General features: G+C 36.6%; 5 protein-coding genes across 8 annotated transcripts in view; 3 read left to right on the plus strand and 2 right to left on the minus strand.

The window, feature by feature from the left end:
- The first annotated feature begins 2427 nt into the window (after positions 1 to 2427).
- Positions 2428 to 27588, plus strand: part of Gk1 (Glycerol kinase 1) — a 127809-nt gene continuing 102648 nt past the window's right edge. For 2 of the 4 annotated variants that reach the window (XM_028318090.1, XM_028318089.1), the window contains exons 1-7: positions 2428 to 2852; positions 3599 to 3772; positions 4277 to 4424; positions 4645 to 4796; positions 5009 to 5257; positions 5655 to 5824; positions 6681 to 6816. In XM_028318090.1, the coding sequence (XP_028173891.1) occupies positions 2610 to 2852; positions 3599 to 3772; positions 4277 to 4424; positions 4645 to 4796; positions 5009 to 5257; positions 5655 to 5824; positions 6681 to 6816 (1272 nt within the window). In that variant the 5' untranslated portion in view covers positions 2428 to 2609. The remainder of the gene's footprint in view (positions 2853 to 3598; positions 3773 to 4276; positions 4425 to 4644; positions 4797 to 5008; positions 5258 to 5654; positions 5825 to 6680; positions 6817 to 27588) is intronic. The other 2 variants (XM_028318091.1, XM_028318092.1) reach the window with 1 other exon arrangement.
- On the minus strand, positions 9105 to 14058 carry LOC114362625 (mitochondrial Rho GTPase-like). The gene is made up of 8 exons (XM_028318095.1): positions 13650 to 14058; positions 10855 to 11063; positions 10556 to 10708; positions 10324 to 10455; positions 10053 to 10249; positions 9630 to 9819; positions 9402 to 9537; positions 9105 to 9307 (listed from the first exon to the last, which is right to left on the minus strand). The coding sequence occupies exons 1-8, from the start codon at positions 13840 to 13842 to the stop codon at positions 9120 to 9122; spliced, it is 1398 nt and encodes a 465-aa protein (XP_028173896.1). The 5' UTR covers positions 13843 to 14058; the 3' UTR covers positions 9105 to 9119.
- RpIII128 (RNA polymerase III subunit RpIII128) lies at positions 14360 to 20886 on the plus strand. The gene is made up of 12 exons (XM_028318087.1): positions 14360 to 14555; positions 15044 to 15375; positions 15495 to 15607; positions 15690 to 15865; positions 15976 to 16163; positions 16234 to 16618; positions 16723 to 17086; positions 17174 to 17632; positions 17719 to 18513; positions 18594 to 18730; positions 18963 to 19126; positions 20458 to 20886. The coding sequence occupies exons 1-12, from the start codon at positions 14481 to 14483 to the stop codon at positions 20672 to 20674; spliced, it is 3405 nt and encodes a 1134-aa protein (XP_028173888.1). The 5' UTR covers positions 14360 to 14480; the 3' UTR covers positions 20675 to 20886.
- Positions 21152 to 25342, minus strand: LOC114362620 (sphingomyelin phosphodiesterase 4). The gene is made up of 12 exons (XM_028318088.1): positions 25208 to 25342; positions 24412 to 24717; positions 24221 to 24323; positions 23865 to 24081; positions 23612 to 23783; positions 23173 to 23465; positions 22831 to 23014; positions 22325 to 22661; positions 22055 to 22185; positions 21872 to 21976; positions 21650 to 21772; positions 21152 to 21513 (listed from the first exon to the last, which is right to left on the minus strand). The coding sequence occupies exons 1-12, from the start codon at positions 25223 to 25225 to the stop codon at positions 21187 to 21189; spliced, it is 2316 nt and encodes a 771-aa protein (XP_028173889.1). The 5' UTR covers positions 25226 to 25342; the 3' UTR covers positions 21152 to 21186.
- LOC114362629 (Cathepsin B) lies at positions 26051 to 27409 on the plus strand. Its single transcript, XM_028318100.1, has one exon. It carries the CDS (start codon positions 26212 to 26214, stop codon positions 27223 to 27225), a length of 1014 nt encoding a protein of 337 aa, XP_028173901.1. The 5' UTR covers positions 26051 to 26211; the 3' UTR covers positions 27226 to 27409.

Below are 27588 nucleotides of genomic sequence, written 5' to 3' on the forward strand. Positions count from 1 at the left end.
ATTTTTGTTACATGACGTTCCAGAATCGTTTGTGGCAGATCTCTAATATAGTTCCAAAATACTGAACTGTCCTATGCATGACATTGACAGTGGGGCGCCACCGCGGCACCGTCCATACCGGATCGCTGGTTCCGATTTTTGCCATGTTGGAAACCATTATAGTTGAACGATGGTAGCGCCCCTCTGTCATTGAGTTTGGTGGGACAGTTCAGCGTGGGTCATCTATAAAAATCAATGACATTTCTATAATCTGTGATCTTCTGTGATGTACCAATCCATTGACTATTATTATTCCTATTATCGATAAATTTTATGCAATAAATTCATACTGGTCAATTTATTTTTTATGTCTGTGAAAATTGAAAATAGGAAAAGTAACTGTATTAAGGGTTTTCTTTTTATAAAAATATCTCTACTAAAAATTAAAGCAGTTTGTCCAAACCGTACCTACTTCCATGGTAGTGTTACATTTTTGTAACAACACACAGCGCCATGATTAATTATTTTCAACTGCAATGAACTGGACGACAAACGAAAATCAGCTGTTTGCACAAATTCGTATCGCGATGTCGCGTGTCGCTTTGATAGCTACTTATTTCAAACGAACGTTTGTGTAAAAGCTGACAGAAAGATATTTTTTCTCAAACAACTTGTTTTTTGTTTGCGCGTGAACTTTACCACGATAACGAATTGCACTTCAGCAGGAATGAAAATAGAGCGTGACTACCCTGTGGACTAGAGATGAAATGTGAATGAATTGGAGACATTACAAATTAGCATTAAGAAATTAGCACAATCGGGGCCCTGGACATCCGGCTATACAAAGCCGGGTCTCCAGCACGTGTCTTGCCCTACACTATTAACAAAAAGATGTCAACGTTTAACATTTTTTGTAGGTAATTTTGGTGAATGTTGACATGTTTTTGTTGATTGTATAGTAGAGCAAAACCCGGCTATAAGTAAAGGTTAATAATTAGTGTCCGACCGAATATGGATTTTCAGACGAAAACGAAAACGAAGCTTCGGCTGCAGTCTCATTTTCGGCCGAAAATGAAAATGTCCTTCAACTGTCAAATTTCAATCTGTTTGCGATCAAATATCCATAATTTTCAATGCTTTTACACTTTTGAATCGTTTAAGTAGGTACTTAGTCTTGTAAACAATATGAAACAATATTATTATGTAAAAACTTCGAAAACCGTAAATATTTTGACAAAAAACGTCATATTGACGTTTGACAGTTGACGGACGGATTTTGATAAGGTTTGATTATGAAAACCAGCATTAGACATTAAAAATTGAAGATTATTATGAATTCTTAATGGAATATTATTTCCGGTACATGAATACACCTTTCTAAAATAGAGTCCTGTAGTTGTAGCCGGGAAGCAGTTGCAGTTGTGTTAGCAGACAATTTGTGATTCGTCGCATTTCAAATATTGCTCGCTTTGTGGGCTCCCAATCAGTGACTCATGACGTATTTGAAATCCGCGTTATTAGACTCCATTTTGAAACAATTAAACTTAATGAATACTCTTAGACTTTATTTGTATTCTATTTTGAACTTGAAAAATTCCCGCAGGAAACCCTTACACCATAACCTCACTTTACAACTTCAAAACAGTAATTGGAACCATGAGTGCACCCGATTCACTTCGAAGATATCCGATCGTCATACACATACGTCACCATCTTATTCACGTATTTCTGATATTCGATTTGGCCGAAGCTTCGGCTGGTTTTTGGCCGAAAACGAAAATATCATATCATTATGGCCGAATGTCCATTTTTTGGCCGATAATGAACGAAAACGAAAACGAATATTCGGTCGGTCACTATTAATAATATTCGTTCAAAAGTTTCTCAATTATTTATGAATGCAAAAAATAAATGACGTGTTAATTCTTTTATGAATTATTAAAATTATTATTTCATTTTTATCTTTTTTTTTAAATTGATATTTTAAATCGATACAATTTTATATTTCAGAAAAAATAATTATCGTACATCCCTTATGCCTCATAAATTTTCCATCATTTAAATCGATTTAAAAGTATCGTTTGAATCTTTATTCGAGTAGTAAAGTCGATTATGAGAATAATAGAAAGAGGTTTAAAATGATCGTGAATATTTTTGATTATTATACACCGTTACCCGTAATACCCATAATGAAACAAATATTTAAATTTTGAAAGTCTTCAATAAAGTAAAATTGATTTAACAAACAAAATAAATGATTATACCGAAAAAAATAATTGTAATAATTTCAAAAAGAAAAACGTCGAATTTTTGAGTCAATTGATTTATAATAGCATAAAAATTATCGAATGCCTTCTTTTACATACCTACCTATTCGATTTTAATCGATGTTTGTATTGGGACCCGACATCCCTACCATCGAGAATAATCTTCTTGTCTTGACTTGAGTCTTGACTTTTTTTATTTTTTAATTGCGTTGCGCTGTCGGTGTGCGATTGACGATTGTCAAAAACATTGTCTTCTTCTCTTTTATTTATTTGTAAAGTTTTGTGTGGTTTAGTTTGGTTTCCTTCTTCTTGAGCTTCTTTTCTCGCCTAGAATTTGGTCCAGTAGATAAACGGGACTGAGTGATGTCTGAATTTGGTAAATTTGGCCCTTTGGTTGGCGCTATAGATGAGGGAACTTCAAGCGCAAGATTTATTATTTTCAAAGCAAATTCAACGGAAGTCGTTGCATCTCATCAAAAAGAACTAGAACAGATATTTCCTCAAGAAGGTTGGGTAGAACAAGACCCTTACGCCATTTTAGAAGTTGTAACAACATGCATACAAAAAGCTGTGGAACAACTGGAGACTCTTGGCGGGAAAGCCAAGGTAAGTACATAATATCAAGACCATTCTGTTGATTTATTTATTTAATTTAAGCACCGTAAATTGGCACTTAATGTCTCTTTTTGGTTGTCTTATGTTTATTTCTTTTTCTCTGCATTCTGATTACATAATGCATTCAACAATTAGGTGCAGCTTGGCTCAATGTAGATTTTTGGTACCTACCTTGTTCAGTGATGGTTGACTTGTGGCCAAAAATTGCCAATTAAAGTCAATTGAAACAAGCAGTGATTTTGGTTTCAATGTGAAAATAATTACACAAAATAAACATAATTTCATAAAGAATATTGCTTGTTGTAAATAATCTGATGACCTATTTTAACATGCTATGTGTGCTGCGTAGTTATAAGCTAACTATCTTGCAAATATGCGAATTTTCAAGTTTATGCAGCGACTTATTGAATCATGGTTGCTGATATTTTTTTTATTGTTGGTTCGTTCATTCATTCATTTCAGCCGAAAGACGTCCACTGCTGGACAAAGGCCTTTTTATTGTATTAATAAAGTATTAATTTCTGTAATTTGTTGTTTTAGTGTGCCAAATAAATGTATTTTCTTTCTTTCTTTCTGATAGTACTACAGCAGCTAAATATTATCTATGACATTTATCATTAAGCATAAGTCACTACTATGAAGCAACAATGCGCTATATCAACATTTTGTATATTTGTGTTTCGAGCTTGGCAATGTACTTTTTCATATTGAAGTTTACATGTATAATAATTTATTAGGACTTAATAGCGGTGGGTGTCACCAACCAACGAGAAACTACCATAGTGTGGGACAGAAACACCGGTGTGCCATTACATAATGCCATTGTTTGGTTGGATATGAGGACCAAATCAACCATCGATAAACTTCTCGATACCGTGCCAAATAAGACAAGAAATAAGAGTTATCTAACAGTGAGTAATTTTACTAAGTTAAGAATAACTTCATTTTATAGCTGATATTAAATATATCATTCTAGGATATCCAATAACCTTGTATGTATGTGTCATATACAAGACTGCTTATCTATTTGTTAGCTTACTATTAATGTTCAGAATTATCATTTATAATTCTGAGGCAATTATCATTTAATATCCTGTATTAAAGTTATCACCAGTTACTTATTATGGGGCAATATTTATATGATTAACGTGAAACTAGGCCTAATTTTATCTTGTATAATTCTGATGTTTGCCATCGTTTGGAAGTGTTTGGTATATGTGTCACTGTAAAATTGTGAATTCCGTCAGCTTATAATCTGATATAGTTAAATTAGTTTCACATTGACTTATTACGCACCTTGAGAAGAGTGACTATTTAGTATTTCATTGCCAGAAGAAACTTTTAATAAAATTATAAAATATTTTGAAGATTTTTAAGGAATGAAAACTATTTAAAAATGTTTTTATTTGTTACAGCCACTTTGTGGATTGCCTATGTCCCCATATTTTAGTGCTGTAAAATTGAGATGGCTGAGTGATAATGTGGATGCTGTTAAAAATTCCATGAAAAAGGGTACATGCTGTTTTGGAACTGTTGACACTTGGGTAATTTGGAATTTGACAGGTAACTTACTAAAGATTTATCAACATTAGCCTGACAAGCAAAAAGTCGTGAGTTCGATTCCCGCCTTAGGCAGTTCGATTGTTTAATGTTATTTATTATTTATTTTGAGAAGTGACTAATTGCTAAGAAATTTTAATAGCTATCTATCAACATGAACACAATAATGTTTTTCTGATGAAAATGTATAATTAATTAAAATGTGTAAAATAAACAATTCCAGGTGGCCCAAATGGAGGAAAACATGTTACAGATGTCACTAATGCTTCAAGAACTATGTTAATGAACATAGAAACTTTGGAATGGGATCCATTGTTGTTGAAGTTCTTTGAAGTGCCTAAATCGGTTTTACCTGAAATCAAATCAAGCTCAGAGGTATTTACACTTTTCCTTTCTCTCTTTAGCCTGATGCCTAAGCTACATCATAGTGTCCTTTGTGATTCACTATGCTGTAAAGTAATATGATCTCACTGGCTTACATAAGTTGTTTATTACTTGTTGTTGTTATTGTTGTTTTAACTCAGTGTATCAGCTGACACTGATCATAAATGGACTAAGTCTTGATATTTTCATAAAATGTGTTTCAGGTGTATGGGTACATACCGGAAGGACCTTTGAAAGATGTTCCCATTTCTGGCTGTCTCGGAGACCAACAAGCTGCTTTAGTTGGACAAATGTGCCTACAGAAGGGTCAAGCCAAAGCAACATATGGCACTGGTTGTTTTGTACTTTACAACACGGGAGAAATCAGAGTAAACTCCAGTAGAGGGTTGTTAACTACTGTTGCATATCAATTGGGAAGTAAAAACCCACCACATTATGCCTTGGAAGGATCTGTAAGTATTATTTAAATAACAACAATAAAAATACATATCTAGAAAGTTCTGTTACGAAGAAAATTTTCCACAAAGTTCGTAACTTTAGTACATTATTCGCGATAAAAAAGTCGTAACATTATTATCTCTCAGCTTAGCGACCGGATAAAGTAAGGCCTTCGGTAAGGATGCGTCTTACATGATGTGAACAGATGAGTAGGCAACTGCTTTGTGTTGCAAATAACATTCAATTTAACTTAATATTTTAAAATACTGCTTAGTAAGAATTTTGTATTGGTACAATACTTAATTATCACCATTTTCTTAAAGCGAATGAACTATAGACTGCCTACCTCTAAATAAAATAATGCCCACCAACTGAGTCCGCTAACTTTTACTTGATTTAATTTACTTTTAGGTAGCCATTGCCGGAGCTGCATTAGGTTGGCTGAAAGATAACCTAGGGCTTTTGGAGAGTGCCAGAGATTCACAAGCTATTGCGGAACAGGCTACAGTTAATGGTAGTGTGGTATTTGTACCAGCTTTCAGTGGATTGTATGCACCTTATTGGCGTCAGGATGCGAGAGGGTAAGCAAGTCGTTCACTTGGGGCGCCTTCAAATAGCAGACGGCAGTGTGGTTGTTTCAAAGCAGCAGATTCAAGTATCATAGTGTTGTCAAATAGTAATAAGAATAACCCAAAGTGACCAAAACGTTGAACCTTATTCCAATTGTAATGAAGACTTTTGGCTACTTTGGGCGTCACTAACTATTTGATGCTGACTATACAGAAGACAACATATCAAGTTAAACACCGTGGCATCTAATTACATTTACATTTATTTATTAGGCCGGTTTCCACCAAGGCGGATCGGTGCGGAGCGGAGCAGAGAAGTTTTAGGAATAGCCAATCAGATTCCAATATTTGCACATCAACATCTCCACTCCGTCCCGCTTCGGGGTAAATGGATCGCGCGGAGAAGAGCAGAGAAGTGTCGGGCGCAATCATTGTTTTTCTATAGAATTTGACAGCGGCGACGGCGCGGCGCGTAGTGCTGCGGAAAGGAGCGGAGATGTGCGGAGCTCTGCGGTGTTTCATAGATAGTACCTAATAGAATGCTACGCACAGGTCACACAACTCTCGTCTCCGCTCCGCTTTAGTGGAAATAGCCTGCCTGCTTAGCCGCACATCTCTCATCTCCGCACCGCTCCTCCTTGGTGGAAACTAGCCTTAGACTGTAATCTTTGTCTTTGGCTTAATCAAAGGTTACAGCTTGATAGTTTGACATTCTGTTTACTACATATTTTATTACTAGAAAGGTCGAGACTATCTGGTGTCGGTTTTAATAGCCTATTATTTCTTTTGTTTGCTACTTTTATTATTTAAATACATACCTACATTATTATGCTAGAGATAACTGAGAGATAAATAATTTGTATTTCAGTGTGATTTGCGGAATTACTGAAGACACTAATTCTAATCACATCATTAAAGCGGCACTGGAAGCAGTTTGTTATCAAGTAAAGGATATTTTGGATGCAATGAATCGAGACTGTGGTATTCCTCTTCAGTTTTTAAAGGTAATTTTAAATAATAATATTATTAAATAGCGAGCTTAACTTTAGTTCGTTTAAGCTTCGAAAAAACCAACGCGTGTGCTATGGCGACGGCGATGGCGATCAGATTTCGATGGGTTCACATTAACGCGTCCTGTCATTCGTCGCGGCGATCTATGCAGCGTCTGTACGCGGCGATCGGCGATCAGATCGATCGCGTCCGTTTGGCTGATGTTTACAGATCTCTATTCCTCTAAATGAAGAGATCTATAAACAAATTAAATATCCGACGAATGTAGTGCCAATAGGCAGGGAACCGACAGCCATTTGGGTTCTGCGATGGAGCGCATGTACCTGATATTATGATGATAAGGAATTAAATATGAATTTACAGTCTACATCTCCGTGGAATATTTCTTTCAAGAAAAAGAGTACTTGTGGGGAATTCTCAGTCTCTGCTACAATATCCAACATTCCTGTATGTGTTCACTATCTGTTATGTAGGAGACTATATTGTTCTACTATTTGCTATGAAATTCTCTATGAAAAGAAATATTGAAACTAGGAATATAAACAGCTGTGGTATGCTTTTTCTCTGTTGTATGCGAATATGCGATGCATTTTTTTTTGTCTATTCTGCTACTCGGCAATGTGTTTTTTTGTTTCGTTGGTTATTTTATTGGTACGGTAAAATTAAGTGGCTTTTAGGAGTTCTTTAGTTTGATTTCCTATCCATTTGATTGTCTTATTCTCATCTTCATGTTTATTTCTCTGTTTCGAATTTTAATTGAATGAAGAACGCTGACTGAAGAAATGATTACTTTTAAGATGAATTTACAACTGTTGTTCGTTCGTGTGATCTTGCTGGTAGTCGAGTGAAGTTGACGCGGGCCGCCCCCGCGCTCATCTCCAGGCTCCTTGCTCGTATACAACTTCAGACGTATCTGTGCGCTGATATAGCCGATAGATGGCGTTAACATTCTCTCTTTTGATAACATAGGTTCTTGGAATTTGTTGTTTATCTTGTAACTTAGAATATTTTGTGATTTCTAAGTTTTCCAGTTTTTTTTTAGGTTTCGATACTTACCAATGCTACGTTATTAGTTTTCTTCGCAATGAAGGGTCAGGGTAAAATTAACAGTGCTTCAATGTAGTATACATTGAAAAATGTAAGTCGTAGGTCGTTTTTACTACTCAAAAGAAGTAATAAATAAGTAAATATAAATCATCTTAAAATGTTCATGTATTGAAAGTTTTAAAGGATATTGGCTTTTAAGCAAAGATGTCAGACAAACCTTTTTTATTTGTCTTATATTGTTTACTACATTGAGATCTATCGCTAAGTACACACGGCCACACTGTTAACTATCCATTTCTGTTTTTGCTCTCGCTCTCATCAAATGATGATTCTTTGCAATAGAACGAGACGAAATGACAGGCAATGGATAGTTAACACTGTTGTCGGTGGTACATAAACTGTTGGATTGGATTTATGTACACACTAGCGGCCGCCCGCGACTTCGTACGCGTGGATCCCGTTTTTTCCCGTTTCAACCAATGGTACACTGTGATTCAAATACATAAAATTTCTTTATTTAATAAAATTTGAATATTAATTACGAACAGCGCTTGATAGATGGCGTTGCACGGCTTCGTCTTCCGCATGAATATTTTCGTACGTCAAAAGCAATGTTTATAGATGGCGCTTTTTTGTAAATATTTTTCACATCTTATTTATTTATTGCAATTTGGTTTGTCACATATCGTCATAAATTATAGCCTATATGTTATTCTGGGTTCTTCTTCTTCTTTTTTGTTCTTGGCAATACTCGTCGAGGCCGACGTGATTTGTGCCATTTTCATGTGAGTGTGGGACGAGTTAAGAAGAGGGACCAAGTNCAAATACTTAGATCTAATTGCCTTTAACCCGTGAAAAAAAAAACATAGTTATGACTCGATTGTCGTAATGAACGAACTTTGTAAACCTTGCAGGTTTGTACGGAACCCTCGGTGCGCGAGTCCGACTCGCACTTGGCCGGTTTTTTTTTTATGTTTCTGCTCCATGGCAACCTGTTTTTCAACAATAAGCCACTTCTTTGGTTGATTCCTCAGATTATGTTTTCTTCGAGAGCCATACTTACGTGAAAATTCATTTCACACGACTCTCTTGATTGTTGTCAAATTCTAAAGAAAAATTCTTCCGTCCGATACTTCTCTGCTCCATTTTGGTGGAAACCGGGCCGATATCTATTAGTCAGTTTGGTTCTACCAGTTTTTAATTTTTTAAATCAAGTCTGAGCATTTTGTAGTTCAAACAAGTTATTTGTTCAGGCGACAGCACATCGACGACAGTACTGTGGCACCTTATGTACGAATTTATTTACCTTATGTGCTATACCGAGGAAGCTTCGACATATAGACGTCTTGCCGCACGACCTTGGCCCGATGACGTGACACTGGTAAACATTACGACTGGATTGTTTCTTGGCAATGTCAACTTTTTTCTCACGAGTTACTAAAAACCACATAACAAGTTAATGAAGTCATCGTTATTCTAGCTAGACTATAAATGTGGGTATGATGTGATCAAATCATATAACTTTACTTACTGTGTATTGCAGATTTTTGAGTCTCATTTTCCAAGAAATTAAAACCTAAATATGCTAAGTAAGCACTAGTGTTTTGTAAGTCTAATAATGTCATTAGAGTCCATCTACACATCCATCCTTGCAATGTCAAATATCCCTGAAAAAGCACCAAATATGAAGATATCAAGTTTCAAATGAGCTATTTAGTAATGAAAACATTTAAGAACAGTCACAAAAATAAATGTATACCTTGTCATTAGTTGGAACTGTGTATCGTAAATTATGCCATGGTATTCTGGGACAGCATGAGAATACATTCTTCAACTCTGTTGGGTTCAACATGCCATCTTTATCTTTGTCATACTTCTCAAACAGCTGTGTCAGGAACTGTTGGCCTTTATAAGACAACTCTGAAGTACAACCTACTGGAACCTTAATACTGAAAGTTTATGAATTATTTTTATAAATTTTGAAGGCAAATTTTATTATTGTGGAGAAAACAAAGTAGCAGGACATCTATAAAAAGACCTAAAGGATAGCATAGACCCAAAATATGCCACATATTTAAGGGTTAAGGTTCAAAACTAGTAGTAGGATTAAGTTTCTCAGTAAACAATGAGATTAGTGATATCTGTGACAAAAATTGGTTAAATAGGATAATACAATACTTACTTAGCATATAAGTAACTATGTGTTAACTCTAAACTTTCATCATATCCAAACTTGCGTAGAACTGTCCAAGTGGTTTCATTCCTTCCCCTTTGTATGAACAAGCAATGTAAAAATATAAATCCTTTTATTGTTATACACTCATTTTCAATTCCACCAGCAACATTTTGGGCAATTACTGACTTTACTTCATCTAAAACCTGCAATATCATATGAACATTATTATTGGGGTCAGCCTTGAATATAATTATTTACTTTCGTAACCATTTCATACCTGCAATTGCAATGGTGTGTCAAAACATTTCCTCTGGAAAACAGTCACTTCGTAATCATCTAAAAGGCCATCTCCATCTAAGTCACAGATCTTAAAAATTCTGGATAGTGCTCTTTTACATTTCTCTGTCAACTGAAACAAACAGAAATATTGAAAAACTCCTTTATCAGCTGCTGGTGGTTTCATGTAGGTTACCTACATCCAAAAAATATCTCTGTAAGCAAACAATCACCTCTTGCTCCTCAATAGAGTAAATTGGACTTATAGGATGTAATACAGCCTTTTGTGCATTGTAAAACATTTCCGATACATTTGTCAGGGTTTTTGCAGAACATTCTATGCATCTATCCACCTCCGGGTACTCCTCAGCTATATCCCAGATATTCTGAAATGTAATTTTTATAAATTTTTGCACAAAAAAAAACATGTCACTAAGTGCATGCATTATAAAACTTTATCAGCAAAATCATTGATTACACATTATCTTAATGCAAATCACATAATATGATATTAGTATTTTAAAATACTTACATCAATAACTGAATAATCAATCAAATCAATTTTGTTTCCAACTAGAATTACTGGTTTTCTAATATCATCTGGGCAGTTATCTCTAACGAAGGGCAGCCAATAAGAAGCTATTTTACTTAGAGTTTCTTGTTTGTCTACAGAAAATACTATGCATATAACATGTGCTTTCTCTATTTCTTCAGCTACTTGCTCTAAAGATTGCTCTGCAACTGCAAAGAAGACATTCCATGAGTTTTTAGGGTCTTATATTACATTTATTAAATATTATGTAAATCGGTAAAAATAAAAATGAATTATCTCCAAGATAAAAATAATGAATCCAAATAGGTTGTTTCTTCAAGTCTGGGCGAATCTTTGAAACTGTTTCCTTCCTGACTGATTGGTTAATCCTTGCTCAATTTCTAGGAATGAGCGTATATTCAACCTTATAAACCAAGTTAGGTTTATTCAGCTTAGTAGAGATGAAACGGATAGTTGTTTGGCCGGATACCGGATACCGGATATCCGGCGAGCTGCTAGGCCGGATAGCCGGATATCCGGCGGCCGGATAGTTGTCCCATTGTCGTGTTGCATGTCGTAACGAGTTTAGCGCCGCACAGGTGCTTCAAACGCGATCAGTGGGTCTAGTAGACTAGACAAGTCACACTTTTCGAAAATCGAATCTGTTTGAATAGAATGTCAGATTTTGACACTCGTCTAAAGGGCAGATCGATTCGGGCGATATCGGTTGCCATCGTGAGTATGTGATTGAATAGCGAAAATTCAATTAGTTTACTTGCTGCGTAATCTGACTGAACTGCATTATACAGGGTTACTTTGAAATCGTTGGCATTCCTTTCAAAATAAGACTTTACTCATCATTCCCCAAATATGAGTCATATCAAATTAATTAAAATTTCAATATTTGAAATCTTGTACAGACGACAGCACATCAATCTTCATTCTGTGGCATCTTATTTCAATGTGTTAAGTGTTATTTTGTATTGTTCTATTTAAAATTGGCTCAGTAGTATTTCTATGACATGTATTTGACCACTGACATTTTTTTTCTCTTGTTTAGTGTTTCTTTAAATTATTTAATGTTCAATACTCAATATTTTATTGCATCCATTATGTACTTAAAATTAGAACATTATGGGCCATTTAATTTATAAACTGCATGTATTTTATTTGTGACCTAAGTGTATGATATGTTTATTTTATTTTTAAGCTTGTAAGCGCTTTGGACCTGCTCTGTAAGCTTACAAGTGTTTTGCATTAATAAATAAATAAACAAAATGTATAGGATGATCTGCTGTTGACTGTACAATAGTTTTAAACTCTTTTTAAGAGCACACTAATACAAATACATAGTTTATTTTATTTATTAGGACAACCAAAAAGACAAACACGCATACGCATATAACTAGAAGTGCTTAGAACTAAGTAGTTAAAATAATGACAAAAAATCTCATTGGATTTGTCTCATATTTGGGGAATGCACTATGTCTTATATTAAAAGGATGCCAACGATTTCAAAGTCATCCTGTATGTCATCAGACCATCAGTGAAAAAAAGATCGCCTATTTTATTTGGCAATATTTCGACATTAAAATATATTTACTATATTTATGTATTCGTCATTAGAGTGGATAGCCCAGAAAGGAAATTAGTTTTTTGAAAGGCCTTAATATGGCTTTTTTGTAACTTTTTGGACTTTAGATAAAAACCGTCATTATTATAAGCAATTTTATTGATATTTAACTCAAAGATTAATGTGTTTCATTTTATTATAGGAAAGGACAGTGCCAGGGTCTGGACCAAGTGTTGCCCAGAATCAACTCATAGTGCATTTTGTTCCTCAGGGATATACTAACGTGTAAATCGAAGCGCACTGAAATCTATCCCTGGAGTTAAGAGAAAAAAAGAGTTTTGTTTCGAATTATTTACATACAAAATATCATCGATGTATATGTACTACGCATAAGATTTCGCAAATTTGGCATTAAATAACACTCACTATGTTGAACTTAAGCATACTGCATCCGTACACGTTACTTTAGTGATTTAGTGCGATTTAGACATTCTTTATAAACGATCTAGCGCTGTTTTAATTGTTTGGTAAGTTAAAGAAAAACATTATTTCCAAAATGAAGCAAGAAGTTTTAGTTCTCTATCCTTGCAAAACATCTATTTATTGGTGTATTGCAATCGATTAATGAAGTTATTGTAAGCTAAAACTTCTTGCTCCATTTTGGAAATAATTAATTTCTGTCAACTAACCAAATTAGTGCAACAGCGCTTCATCGCTTATAAAGAATGTCGAAGTCGTACTAAAGTAAAGTGTACGGATGCAGTATGGTTAAGTTCAACATAGCGAGTGTTATTTAATGCCACAATGGCGAAATCTTATGCGTAGTACGTATACATCGATGATATTTTGTATGTAAATAATTCAAAACAAAACTCTTTTTTTCTCTTAACTCCAGGGATAGATTTCAGTTCGCTCCGGTTTATAAATCAGTATTGGCCTGAGGAACAAAATGCACTATGGTTTCATTCTGGGCAGCACTTGGTCCAACTTCCATACATGGATTGGCACTGTCCTTTTCGTAGCTTTTTAATATCCGGTATCCGGCCGGATAGTGAGCTACTATCCGGTATCCGGCCGGATAGTAAATTTAGGCCGGATATCCGGCCTACCGGATAGTTGCCGGATATCCGTTTCATCTCTACAGCTTAGCATACAATACTCTAAATTTATTTTACCTATTACTCATTTTTAAAACAATTAGGAATTAACTAGGAGAACTTACCACAAATATCAACTATGTTGGTTGGTACTTGCTCAGGTGTAACATCAGCTGGGATGGTGATCTCTTCAGCTTTAGAGGGCACATGTTCGGTAAACTCTTCAGTCACTAAAGATAGAATTAGCGAAGTTTTTCCAACACCAGGATCACCAAGTAGAAGAATTCGAACAGTCCGGGGTAAAGTCTCGTAAACCATTTTGTGAAGAAATGTTAAAATGTTCCGGTATTACGTAAACATAGTAAATGCGCTAATGTTAATGAAGTTTTACTTTTATTAACCACATATATCTTTTAATTCACTTACTTTATTAAATTTCTATTAATAATTCTTTGTATTTTGTAAATTACCAATATTTTATTTATCCCACAGATTGAAAATCGGTCGGCCGAGGCCCCAAAAAATCAACGCATCTGGCAAACTGCGACAGAAAATGTTGCCAGGAAGAATATTATCGTGACAGTAGTTGGCAACGTTTATCAGTTACACACTTTTTGTTAATATCAATCAGATTTTTTATGCTTTAAATCAAAGGCCCCTACAAAAAAATGGCAAAACGTAATAACATTGCCCCCAAACGCAATCCAAGTTGTTGGTTCTTCCCGGGTATTTTCCTTTAATCCGTTTCCCAACCCAACATTGGCAATGCACAAGCCGAGCGTGCCAAAAAAAAAAACAGCCTCCACCCCACAACTTGTCAACAAATAAATGTCAACAATGTCAAATATGTTCCACTCGTGTGTTTACGTTGTGTTATGAATAAATTTAATTATCTTTGTTAAAATGAGTTGCGTATTTTCTTTCAGTTATAAGTGATAATAATTAAATACTTCAGAATGGGAGAAATCAATAAAAAGCAAGCTGAATGGGAATCAACGAAGGGCTTACGTGAACCGATAAAAACCTTAGAGGTTAGTTTTTAGTTTCAACTAAATATTTTTAATAAACTGTTGGGTTTTTCGCTATACGTCTATGTGTATCAGTAAACGTTTGCTAATATTTATTAATGAAAGCCTCAGAATGTATCCCAATCAAACGTCTATATTATCGGGCAATCATGAAGACTGCCTATGCCGAAATGCCGGCCCATTTCAATGCATAGCGTCCCCTAAAAGGCTAGAAATAATAAATATCTACATTTAATCTCGCTTCTCTCCCAGTTATTAAAATATAAACGAGTACCCTTGTTTTATGCCAAATCAAATCTCATATAACTAAAAATACCACATGGTTGCTTCTATTTTTTTGTACAGACTATTGACATACATATAAATATAGTTCTTTTACTTGAATGTAAAGTAGAAACTGTTATTACTGTCAATGTAACATTATGTTAAAAACAATTATAAGTAGGAAAGGATTAATGCGGGCAAAACTAAGTTTCATATATCATTTTCAGGATAAATGGAAGCTAGTACCATCTTTTCTGCAAGTAAAGGGGTTGGTGAAACAGCACATAGACTCATTCAATTATTTTATTAATGTGGAAATTAAAAAGATTGTTCAGGCCAATGAGAAAGTGTTCTGTGATGCAGATCCTCTATTTTATATTAAATACTTGAATGCCTATGTTGGCACACCAGATCTGGAGGAAGGATTCAATATTACAAAGCCAACAACTCCACACGAATGTCGTTTGAGGGACATGACATATTCAGCACCCATCACTGTTGATATTGAGTACATAAGGGGTAATCAGAGGGTTATAAAGAATAAACAGCTTATTGGAAGGTAAGGATTTATCATTATCTTTTGTTTGCATAAATGCTTTATAATTACGTATGTATGTTTTTGTAGTGCTACATATTTTAATGTTTTATTTATGTATTTCATGTTTTGATTATCTTCAGAATGCCTCTGATGCTGAGATCTTCAAATTGTGTTCTGACTAACAAATCAGACTTTGAGTTGGCTCAGTTGAATGAGTGTCCCCATGATCCAGGCGGTTACTTCATTATAAGAGGTAATTTCTTGCATAACTATGTATCTATTCTCTTATTAAAGTCATTCCAAACAAAATGCTATATTTTTTATATGCATTGCAGGTCAGGAAAAAGTAATATTGATTCAAGAGCAACTGTCCAGAAACAGAATGATAGTGGATGAGTTTAAAGGAGCAATACAATGCCAAGTTACCAGCTCCACTCACGAAAAGAAAACTAGGACCAATGTCATAGTGAAGAATGGAAAATATGTCCTGAGACACAATGCATTGTCTGATGTAATTTTTCTTTTCTTTTATACCTACTACTGTTATGTAAAATAGAGTTATTATTAGACATAGTGGTTAATCAATTTCTTGTATAATTAAATTAAACTTTTCCTCAACAGGATATCCCAATTGCTATTGCATTCAAAGCCATGGGAATCTGTAGTGATCAAGAGATAATGCAATTAGTTGGAACGGATGATACAACTATGAAAAAAATGGGCCCTTGCATCATGGAATGTCATAATTTGAAAATATTTACACCAAACCAAGCATTGGGATACATTGCAAGTAAATTGAAAGTTAAAAGGTATTTAAAAAAAAATAATATTACAATTTGAAACTATTCTTCAGATTTTTAATAAATATTGTTTTTATAGATTCCACACCGCTCATTCCAAATTTCGCACCCCCATTGATGAAGCCAGAGATCTTTTAGCAACAACCATACTTGCTCATGTTGCTGTAGAAAACTACAATTTCTATGTCAAAGCCATATATTTGGCTATTATGGTGAGAAGAGTAATAGATGCAGAAAGTAACAAGACTGCTATTGATGATCCTGATTATTATGGTAACAAACGACTGGAGTTGGCAGGCTCTCTGCTAGCCCTTATGTTTGAAGATCTGTTTAAAAGATTTAATTGGGAATTGAAGTCCATAGCTGACAAAATAATACCCAAAGTAAAAGCAGCACCATTTGATGTTGTTAAATACATGAGACCTGATCTCATTGCAAATGGCTTGTTTGCAGCAATATCATCAGTAAGTGTTTTTCATCATATAATATGTCTGATCCAACAATAATTGTTGTTGAACTCTCCCTTTACTCACAGTGCCATAAAATAACTTGTCTTATTTCTTTTCAGGGTAACTGGACCATAAAACGATTCAAAATGGAAAGGCACGGCGTCACTCAAGTGTTGAGTCGTCTCAGTTACATTTCAGCCTTGGGTATGATGACTAGAGTTAATTCTCAATTTGAGAAAACTCGAAAAGTGTCAGGACCTCGATCTTTGCAACCTTCTCAATGGGGAATGTTGTGCCCATCTGATACACCTGAAGGAGAAGGCTGTGGTCTTGTCAAAAATTTGGCCCTGATGACCCATATCACCACTGAATGTTCAGAAGATCCAATCGCAAGACTGGCTTGTAATGCTGGTGTTGAAGATGTGAGATTGTTAGGAGGGGAAGAAATCAACCACCCTGCAGTTTACATGGTGTTTCTCAATGGTTGGTTCTTTACCTACACTGCACAATCAATTGTAAATACATAGACTCATGATTACTATCTTATCTACTAATATCCTTTATTTTTAGGTAACATCCTGGGCGTTTCAAGACAATATAAAAGACTCATTCGCGTGTTCCGAATGTTTAGACGTCGGGGGCTCATCTCTGCTTTCGTCTCAATTTACCCAAACCATAACCAAAGAACTGTGTACATATGCAGCGATGGCGGCCGCTTGTGTCGCCCTTACATCATCGTAGAGAAAGGGCACCCATTAGTTCAACAATTTCACATACATGAACTAAACAGAGGGATTAGAAAATTTCAAGATTTTCTTAATGATGGGCTCATTGAGTACTTAGATGTGAATGAGGAAAATGACAGCCATATAGCTACAAAGGAAGCTGAGATTGATCCCTATGTCACGACACATCTTGAAATAGAGCCTTTTACTGTTTTGGGCGTGTGTGCTGGTTTGGTGCCTTACCCTCATCACAACCAAAGTCCTAGAAACACTTACCAATGTGCTATGGGCAAACAAGCCATGGGTGAGTACATGCATTATCTTGAAAACTCTGAATGAATTAATAAGTAAACTTATACCATTAATGCTAATACGTGTTTTCTTTACCAGGTACAATTGGCTACAACCAAAAGAACAGGATCGACACACTTATGTACAATTTGGTGTACCCCCAGTGCCCCATGGTTAAAACGAGAACAATAGAACTGACTAATTTCGACAAATTACCTGCTGGACAAAATGCAACGGTCGCGGTCATGAGCTACAGCGGCTACGATATTGAAGACGCACTGATTCTGAACAGGGCTAGCATCGACCGCGGGTACGGTCGTTGTCTCGTGTACAAGAGCGCCAAAACGACCATGAAGCGGTATAGCAATCAAACATCTGACAGAATCTTAGGTCCGTCTAGAGACGCCAGTACAGGAAAAGTCATCAGAGCCCACGAAATCCTGGACACAGACGGCATAGCCGCCCCGGGAGAAATGGTCGAGAACAGGCAAGTTCTCATTAACAAGCAGATGCCTCCAGCGACGTTGAACCCGGTTGCTCAGGGCCAGCCGCAGTCGGTGGACTACAAAGATGTGCCGATAACATACAAAGGGCCAGTGGAATCGTACATCGAAAAAGTCATGGTGTCATCGAATTCTGAAGACGCTTTCCTTATCAAAATTTTGTTAAGACAAACCAGAATTCCAGAAATTGGTGATAAATTTAGTTCCAGACACGGTCAGAAGGGAGTGACAGGACTGATTGTCCAACAAGAAGATATGCCTTTTAATGATGCCGGCATTTGTCCAGATATGATCATGAATCCCCACGGCTTCCCGTCTAGAATGACGGTCGGTAAAACAATTGAATTGTTAGCTGGAAAAGCTGGATTGATGGTTGGCAAATTTCACTATGGTAAGGTTTGAACAAACATCAATGATAAATGATTTGTATGGTTTTTTTTACAGCTTATTAATTTCATTGTTTATTTACAGGTACTGCATTTGGTGGTTCGAAAGTAAGAGACGTGTGTAATGAACTGGAAAAGCATGGATACAACTATCACGGAAAAGATATTTTCTATTCAGGCCTGACTGGAGAACCACTAGAGGCCTATATTTATTCTGGACCGGTAAGTGCTGCTCCTTGTCTCTTTTCACTTATGAGATAGAAAAGTCGAAGAAATTTTCAGTCGTTTGCTTTTTTTATTATATCTACAGTACCTATCAAAAGTAATGAGACATAAGATTATTTCTCTTATATTACGAGTATTTATTATGTAAATGTAGCGTTATTTTTTTCCAATCGTTACAGCACATGAGGTAAAATATACCTAAGTGTATAAACTGGTTGTTTGTTGTCAGGTGTATTACCAAAAGCTGAAGCACATGGTTCAGGACAAGATGCACGCGCGCGCCCGCGGCCCGCGCGCCGTGCTCACGCGCCAGCCCACCGAGGGCCGCTCGCGCGACGGCGGCCTCCGCCTCGGCGAGATGGAGCGCGACTGCCTCATCGGTTACGGCGCTAGGTTGGTATATGCCATCTATAGTAGAACTAGCTTTCCGCCCGCGGCTTCGCCCGCGTGGAATTTTGTCTGTCACAGAAAAACTTTATCGCGCGCGTCCCTGTTTCAAAAACCGGGATAAAAACTATCCTATGTTCTATCCCGGGACTCAAACTATCTCTATGCCAAATTTCATCAAAATCGGTTGCGAGGTTTAAGCGGGAAAGCGTAACAGACAGACAGACAGACAGACAGACAGAGTTACTTTCGCATTTATAATATTAGTTGGGATTAGTTGGGATAATTAAGCATGTCTTTGAAATAAACACATTGGGGGCGTTTGGCCGAAAATAGCGCTTGTTAGAAATTGCTAGCAAAATGGCGATCGCAATGGCAACAGCCGAATACTGTTTTCGGCGAGAATACGTTTGCTAACTTCCTATACATTTTTTACCACTTGCTTAACAAGAACCCTTACGGTCCTGACTCGTTCTGGACTAGAGCACAGTACTGGATAGTTTCTTTGGTAAACCTATAGCAAAAATAACATGCATAATCATCTCAGAGGTAATTATTTAATGATTAAACAACATATTTTTTACACAACCCTAGTATTCTTATAATAAGCTGTTCAGGAAGTTTGACATAGATGAAGAATGAATTATTTTGCTTACATACCTCAACATTTCTTGGATTGAACTGCTCAACACTCATCCAAATATCAATAAAAACCTGTAAAACAGTTTCTGATCTCCACACCTCATTCCGTGACTGTGTCTGTGTTGAGCGCTTGTTAGAAATTGCTAGCAAAATGGCGATCGCAATGGCAACAGCCGAATACTGTTTTCGGCGAGAATACGTTTGCTAACTTCCTATACATTTTTTACCACTTACCGCTAAAAGGACGCCATTTTTCTTACTGGCGCTATTTTCGCCCAAACGCCCCCGTTGCCAAATAGTCCTTACATGCTCAATTGGTGGGCAGTGTGGGCGGGGCCTATATTCATAGAAAGTTGTTGAGTAGGTAAGCGGCCGATTAGTTAGTGGACTAATGATCTAGTGAAGGTCGCGGGAAGAGCCAGTCTGGATGCGGCCAGTGTTGTGGAATTCCTTGTCCAGCAGTGGACGTCTTTTCAAAAGACTTCCACTGATGACGAACACTGAACCACAACAAAAGCAGATTGTAGGTAATAATTTGGACTTTGGGCAGTCTGGGCGTGTGACTAGTAAGGACTAAAGAAGATTTGCGCGAGTGCAAAATACAATTTCCACGCGTACTACGAAGTTACTGGGCACAGCTACTAAATAGGCAAAGAGGAAGATACATGAATAGTCAAAACAATTTATTTTTCCAGCATGTTGCTGATGGAACGCCTGATGCTAGCGTCGGACGCATTCAGCGCGGACATCTGCGGCGCGTGCGGACGGCTGGCGTCGCGCGCCTGGTGCCACGCCTGCCGCTCCTCGGCCGCCGTCTCCACCGTCGAGATGCCCTACGCCTGCAAGCTGCTCTTCCAGGAACTGGCTTCCATGAACATCGTGCCCAAGTTGACGCTCAAGAAGTATTGTTAGCATGGACGTACCAGACTTCTTACCCAGCGGCGACAAATCAGATTTTTTAGGCAGGATCCGCTCTGACACATAACTCGATACGCCCATGATGTGGGCGTGTACCACCCGTAACCAAATGTTACGGCCTGCGCTTTTGAGCGCCTTTCTCTTGTAGTAGCTTCAGTGAATATTGCGCCTATGCTTACGCTAAAGAAGTGTTGTAGATTTCAAGTGTAAACGATAAAGTGAAGAAAATGACGAACATAGCTTTTAAGTATTTAATAAACACATTTTAATAAAATTTTGTATCATTTTACTTTGCAACACGCTATGACTATGTCTATTGACTGTTGTACTCTTCATCCCAAAGCTACACACATCCCGATATCCGGAGATTTGCGCTATCGCGATGTGAAACCGAGTATTCATAATTCGTAAGTATACATTTCGGTAACATGAGGATAATACATGGGTAAAGTAAATTAAAAAGGAATTTAGAAAATTACTTTATTCATTATAGTATAAAAATTACATTATTGTTGCATGATCCTAATCATTTTAAATACTACCTTAGTGATTATGAATAAAAACCATACAGTGAATATAAAAAATAAATAGGTGAATCCACTGAATGAAAACAATCGGAATATTATGTAGCCTATAGTCATCCATATGGCGAATGCTTGTGACCCGAGGCGTCTCAAGGAAAGTCGAGCGGGCAAGTTCTGACTCACGATGTTCTGATGATTTGTAAAATCCTTTACATACGTGTGAATAGTGCATGGCCGCTGCAATATTTCTCTGGCCATGAAACCCCAGAAATTATTTTTTGTCCATAGTCTTGAGAATTCTTCTTGGTACTGGAAAAAGAAATTAAAATTGTTAAGAAACCAAAATATAATATTGCAAAATGTTTAATTAATCTTTGAGTAGTAACCACAATAAGTTTAGTTGTAAAAAATGCTTGTTAAAACAATGGTGCATAAAGAAACTTACCATTTCATTTATTCTTGAAGATATTTGATAAAGCATTCGGACTAAAATTGTGCTTTCGTAAGACGATATTGGCATCAAATCTGGGTCACCCATATATTGAATTTCAGCGTGTTTATTACGAAGCTGTAAAGGAAGAAATTAAGAAATAATTAACGTTTTTTATCTGTTTCTAAGTTCCTTATCATCTCTATAAAATGTTATTATTATATTTTTTCTTCTAACCTTGTTTGTTATCATTGCCGGGAAATTTGTGGAGTTAGCAAATGAAGAGTGTTCTAAACTATCCTCAACAATTGGCTCGGTTGGCAGGACATTGTTTTCATTGATCTGAAAATAAAATCATCATTTTCAGTATTGGTTTGGAAATTCTATTACAGATAATAATTTGATCATTATAACACTTACACCAAAAATATCTGAGAAATAATGAACAGTGGCATTCAAGTAACTGGGCACTTTTCTGTATTCCTCCAGCAGAGCTTCGTCTTCTTCATAATTTCCCATCATGAACCAATGCTTAATGTTAGCCCAAACACCTGAAAGATAAAAAAAAGTAGAATCATAGCTCCAATAAGGTGAAAGAATATATTTAATAATACTATTTTTATAATACCAAAAAATTATTAAAAGTAGAATCATAGCTCCCAATAAGGTGAAAAATTATTTTAACAATACCTTCTTGTTGCTCATTAATTCGTCTGCTCACATCTTCAAGGTTTTTTTCAGCTGCTAATTTCGCAGTGTATATTTTCTTCAAAAAGTCCAATGACAATTGCTTTTTATTTTCACTCCAAATTGGTTCATATTCATAATTAGCCGAAAGGTTAAACTCCGATATAGCTTGCTTTGCTATTGCTACCCATTTATGAAGAGCAATTCCATTGTATGTATAGCTTTGATCAAAGGAAGAGTTGTAACTGTTGTTTTGGCTGAGGTGCATACCCACACTGTTGTCAGTAATTGCTTGTTCGAGATTTCGCAAAATTGGTACTAGATGTTGTTGGGAGAATACCTGCAATTCAAGATGAATAATACAAAGCCTCATGGTGTAAAGGATTTAGTATAGTATAATACAGATTTCTTTCATTAATCATTGCTTTGGTTGGTTACACCAATAGTTTTGGGCAAAAATGAAATATTTTAAGAAAAAGATTAAATGTGTAATAACTATCACCACCTACCTTTCCAAGTCTAAAAAGCATAACAGCATTCTTATGCGTAGTCAAATCCAATCTCATGAATCTAGGTAGCACCATTTGAAAAATGCATGTGTACGATGGAAAGTTCTCAGCTATGAACTGTGTGAAACTTGAATCCAAACTGTTTGCATTGCTTTCCTCTTGGTTGTTGTTAGAAAGAGGTAGTCTAGAAACAAATTAAAATAAAATAAGCCACAAAAATCTATTGTGATGAGTTATTGAAATACCGTTCCCGCATCCGCATCTATTTGTCGCATTCGCTTTGAAGTGAAATGGATAGGTAGATTAAAATTTTTGGAAAGCAATGTAAGGAAGGTTTTGTACCTGTCTTGATTTATGTTATTCTCAGTGTATCGCCATGGTTGAATAAGGCTCAACCAAAGCTCCATTACAAGCCTAAACGAAGCATCCAGGGGCCACGTGGTGACCAAATGTTTGACATAGCAATATGCTCGAGCGCACATTATCTGTCGCGCATACTTCCTCAATGCTGATGATCGTGACGCAAGGTCAGCTAAGTGTTTTGCGGAATAAGAATGGATGTGCTTAACAAGAACCCTTACGGTCCTGACTCGTTCTGGACTAGAGCACAGTACTGGATAGTTTCTTTGGTAAACCTATAGCAAAAAGAACATGCATAATCATCTCAGAGGTAATTATTTAATGATTAAACAACATATTTTTTACACAACCCTAGTATTCTTATAATAAGCTGTTCAGGAACTTTGACATAGATGAAGAATGAATTATTTTGCTTACATACCTCAACATTTCTTGGATTGAACTGCTCAACACTCATCCAAATATCAATAAAAACCTGTAAAACAGTTTCTGATCTCCACACCTCATTCCGTGACTGTGTCTGTGTTGAGGTGTGTTGATTACTCATCCCTGACAGATCAGATATCATCAATAGAGATGGAGAATACAGCGGTCTGTAAAATTAGGGTATAGCCATATTAAAAATACATTTAAAAAGTCAAATGTAGAAGAATTATATAAATAAAACAGCAAACCTGTTAGCTGTCTGCAAAGGAACTGCAATAGGCACCTTTCCAGTGTAATTAGGTATGTGGGGTAACACAGAAACATTTGGATCAGAAGGCAGAAAGTGCATAAGGTAATCACATGCAACAGCAAAATATACACTGTTCCAATTCTCCCATGAATTTTTACCATTATTATTATTGACCAAATATAATGCAAAGTTGAAGATGTAATAATCAAATGGATCTGAGGTAAATATAGGAAATTATTGTTATTAAATATACGTAACACAGTGTAAAATCCTGAAATAGTGATAATTTCAACACAATAGTTTAAAATATTAAGTAACACAGTGTTTCATTACATAATATTTTTCAAAGGATACTGAGTGCAAGAGCTACCACATTCAGGGATTGTGAGTCCAGGGTCAGCATGTCAGCATAAAACTGGGAATACCTTCCTCTCTCTAAGCACACTTGCAAGTCTAACTAAAAATGTAAGAGAAAGTTATATTATTGAATGTGAAATGGGCATTCATTAACTATAGAGTAAATAAAAAAAGAATTAAATAGTTACAGGCAAGACATTTAAGGGCAGGTTGTACTTCAGTTGTGGGTCCGTAAGGAGCTTGTAACACAGCCGTAACATTGGTCCTTGTGGCTCAAGGAAACTTGTGAGGGCTTCAAATTCATGCCTATTAGCATCATCAAATGTGATTGTTTTAAGGCCCCAGCCATTACTGAATGTTGTTGAAAACATACTATTAATTAGCTGTGGAAATATTGCTTGTAAATCCTTGTTAGGAGCTGATTGATCTATTATTCTTGTTAGCTCACATAGTTTTTCTTGCAAAGGAAGATTTAAAGTTGTATAAAACTGGCTCTGAAAACAAAATTATATATGTATTATAACTTTATAATACTAGCTATATAATACATGAAATTGAGGTGGATTTTATGTAACTCATTAAAATATCAAAGTATGAATGTGCATTGTTATAAAAAGAAACTGAAAATTATTTCACAAGAATTTAGACAATGAACAGTTAAATTATTTTAAAAGAAAGTAAAGGAATTTTGTATAATAGGTGAGTGGTTGTGTGGTATTAAACAGAGAAGTAACAGTGAATTTAGTCATAGATTGCACAGAAGTAGGATAACCTATAAAAGGTTATTTAAACATTTTTTACAAATAATAGTGAAATACTCTTATTAATTAACAGTCAAAACATTTTGTAACTATATACTAAGCTAAGCACAATGTTTGTTTCGGAGTGGTTGAGATAAATTCGATAAAAAACTACTATTTATAGAGGCTTTGTTCAGAACTGCATCGACATAATTTGTGAACCTACTTTGTTGTAAGTTCTTACCATTAAATCCTGTGCCATGGCTGTAAATATGTTACTTTACAATGTTAGAGTGTAAGTGATAACGTCTAATAATTATTTCGTATTCAATTTTATGTACGGCTAACAACTACCACAAACAAATTCCATTGTTGATTTGTGACTGACTGACAGTGGCAGTGACAACAACAAGACAATTACATTTTTTTACTCTGTGGAAAGCCTAGCCAGAGATTCTTCTTCTTCTTTTTTGTTCTTGGCAATACTCGTCGAGGCCGACTTGATTTGTGCCATTTTCATGTGAGTGTGGGACGAGTTAAGAAGAGGGACCAAGTNATTAAACTAGAAGACTTCTTACAAACCTCTTTGGATATTTCAATTAATTTCTGTGGGATCGTAGACATGTAGAACTGTGATCATTTTACATAAGCTGATTAAACAAACCCCAGGACCTAATCCGGTTACCGACATAAGAAAAATCAATAACTTAACGGCAATTAATAACTGGGTATGTAGTGAAGTAGATTGTTCTGAGTCACCGTAGGTAATTTTAAAACTTATTAATATGAAATAGGTGAGTCGAAATTGTATCGGTATTCCATTATTATTCGTTACTACTCAGCTATTGTTATAGAAAGTGAACTACATTTCACGCGATTAGTTTCTTTGTTCGAGTTCATTCAATAAGTAAACTCGACGTCATAACAAACAAACATATTAAGACCGCTGCCCCAAGTAATTATAACCGAAGGGTACAAAACAAATATTTAGCTAATCGTTGTTTAAGCGTCCGAGAATAATCTCTGTTTGCTTTACTTTATTAGGGACAATAGATTACGGGTAACCTTCGACACCAGTCAGGCGCTGCCCGGCCACGTATCGCCGCCGCCGCCCGACTACGGGCTAGATCCGACGCAATTACACGCCGCGCGAGCACGGCCCCATACGCTAGGCTGCTCACAGCTCAGTCGCCACGACACGCTCGCCCGAACTACACGTCTCCTCCAAGCCGACACAAAGAGTCAGAAATGACTCCATCGTGCGCGATCATCCTCGCGCTCCTATGCGCGGGGACCGCGACCGCCGATGTACTCCCGCATCCACTCTCCGACGAATTCATCTCGCTCATCAACACGAAGCAAAACACCTGGCAGGCCGGCCGCAACTTCCCGTTAGAAACTTCAATGAAACACATCAGGAAGCTGATGGGCGTATTACCCGACCAAAACTTGATGAATTTGCCGACGAGGGTCCATGACGACGACCTCATCGCGAGTCTTCCTGAAAGTTTCGACCCCAGAGAAAAATGGCCGGACTGTCCCACTCTGAACGAGATCAGGGACCAAGGATCCTGTGGCAGTTGCTGGGCCTTCGGCGCAGTTGAGGCAATGTCCGACCGTTATTGCACTTACTCGAACGGCACTAAACACTTCCACTTCTCCGCCGAGGATCTTCTTAGTTGCTGCCCAATTTGCGGTCTCGGGTGCAACGGTGGCATGCCGTCCCTGGCCTGGGAATACTGGAAACACGGCGGATTAGTGTCTGGAGGTAACTACAACTCGAGCCAAGGATGCAAGCCGTACGAAATTCCTCCTTGCGAGCACCACGTACCCGGTAACCGACTGCCATGCACTGGTGATGACTCAAAAACACCCAAATGCGTGAGAACTTGCGAGAAAAATTACAATGTAGACTTCAAGAAGGATAAGCATTATGGCAAGCACGTGTACACAGTAAGAGGAGGTGAGGACCACATGAAAGCGGAGCTCTTCAAATTCGGCCCCGTTGAAGGTGCGTTTACGGTGTATGCGGATTTGTTGTCTTACAAGAGCGGTGTTTACAAACACACACAAGGCGACGCTCTAGGTGGGCACGCCATTAAAATTATGGGCTGGGGTGAAGAGAACGGCATGAAGTACTGGCTGATCGCGAACTCCTGGAATACGGACTGGGGCGACAACGGCTTCTTCAAGATCCTGCGCGGAGAAGATCATTGTGGCATCGAGAGCTCAATCGTCGCTGGCGAGCCTTTGCTAGTTTAAACACTTTCTGCCTTATTTAGGAATAGATCTTATTTAAAACTGTCTTTCAATTATTGAAGCTATTGTTTTTGTACATAATAAGTCAAGTAATAACATGCCAAATATTAAAAAAGACTATTAAATTAGTGTATAATAACTCCCTGTTATTTTCTTATTAAAAGATAAAAATAACGCAGTTTCTGTTTCTCTTTGTAAGTCACAAACATAGTTCAATCATCTGCCAATAATCCCAAATATCCCAAGCACAACCAAACTAAATATTATTAAATAATATCCAGAATCTTAATGAAATTGTTTTAATATCAGGCACTTTATTGGTTATTGATTTTAGATGTCAAATGATTCTAGTTTATTTACTGAAAG

Source organism: Ostrinia furnacalis, unplaced genomic scaffold, assembly GCF_004193835.3.
Source record: "Ostrinia furnacalis isolate ACB-3 unplaced genomic scaffold, ASM419383v2 OfSCF6657, whole genome shotgun sequence".
Taxonomy (NCBI): domain Eukaryota; kingdom Metazoa; phylum Arthropoda; class Insecta; order Lepidoptera; family Crambidae; genus Ostrinia; species Ostrinia furnacalis.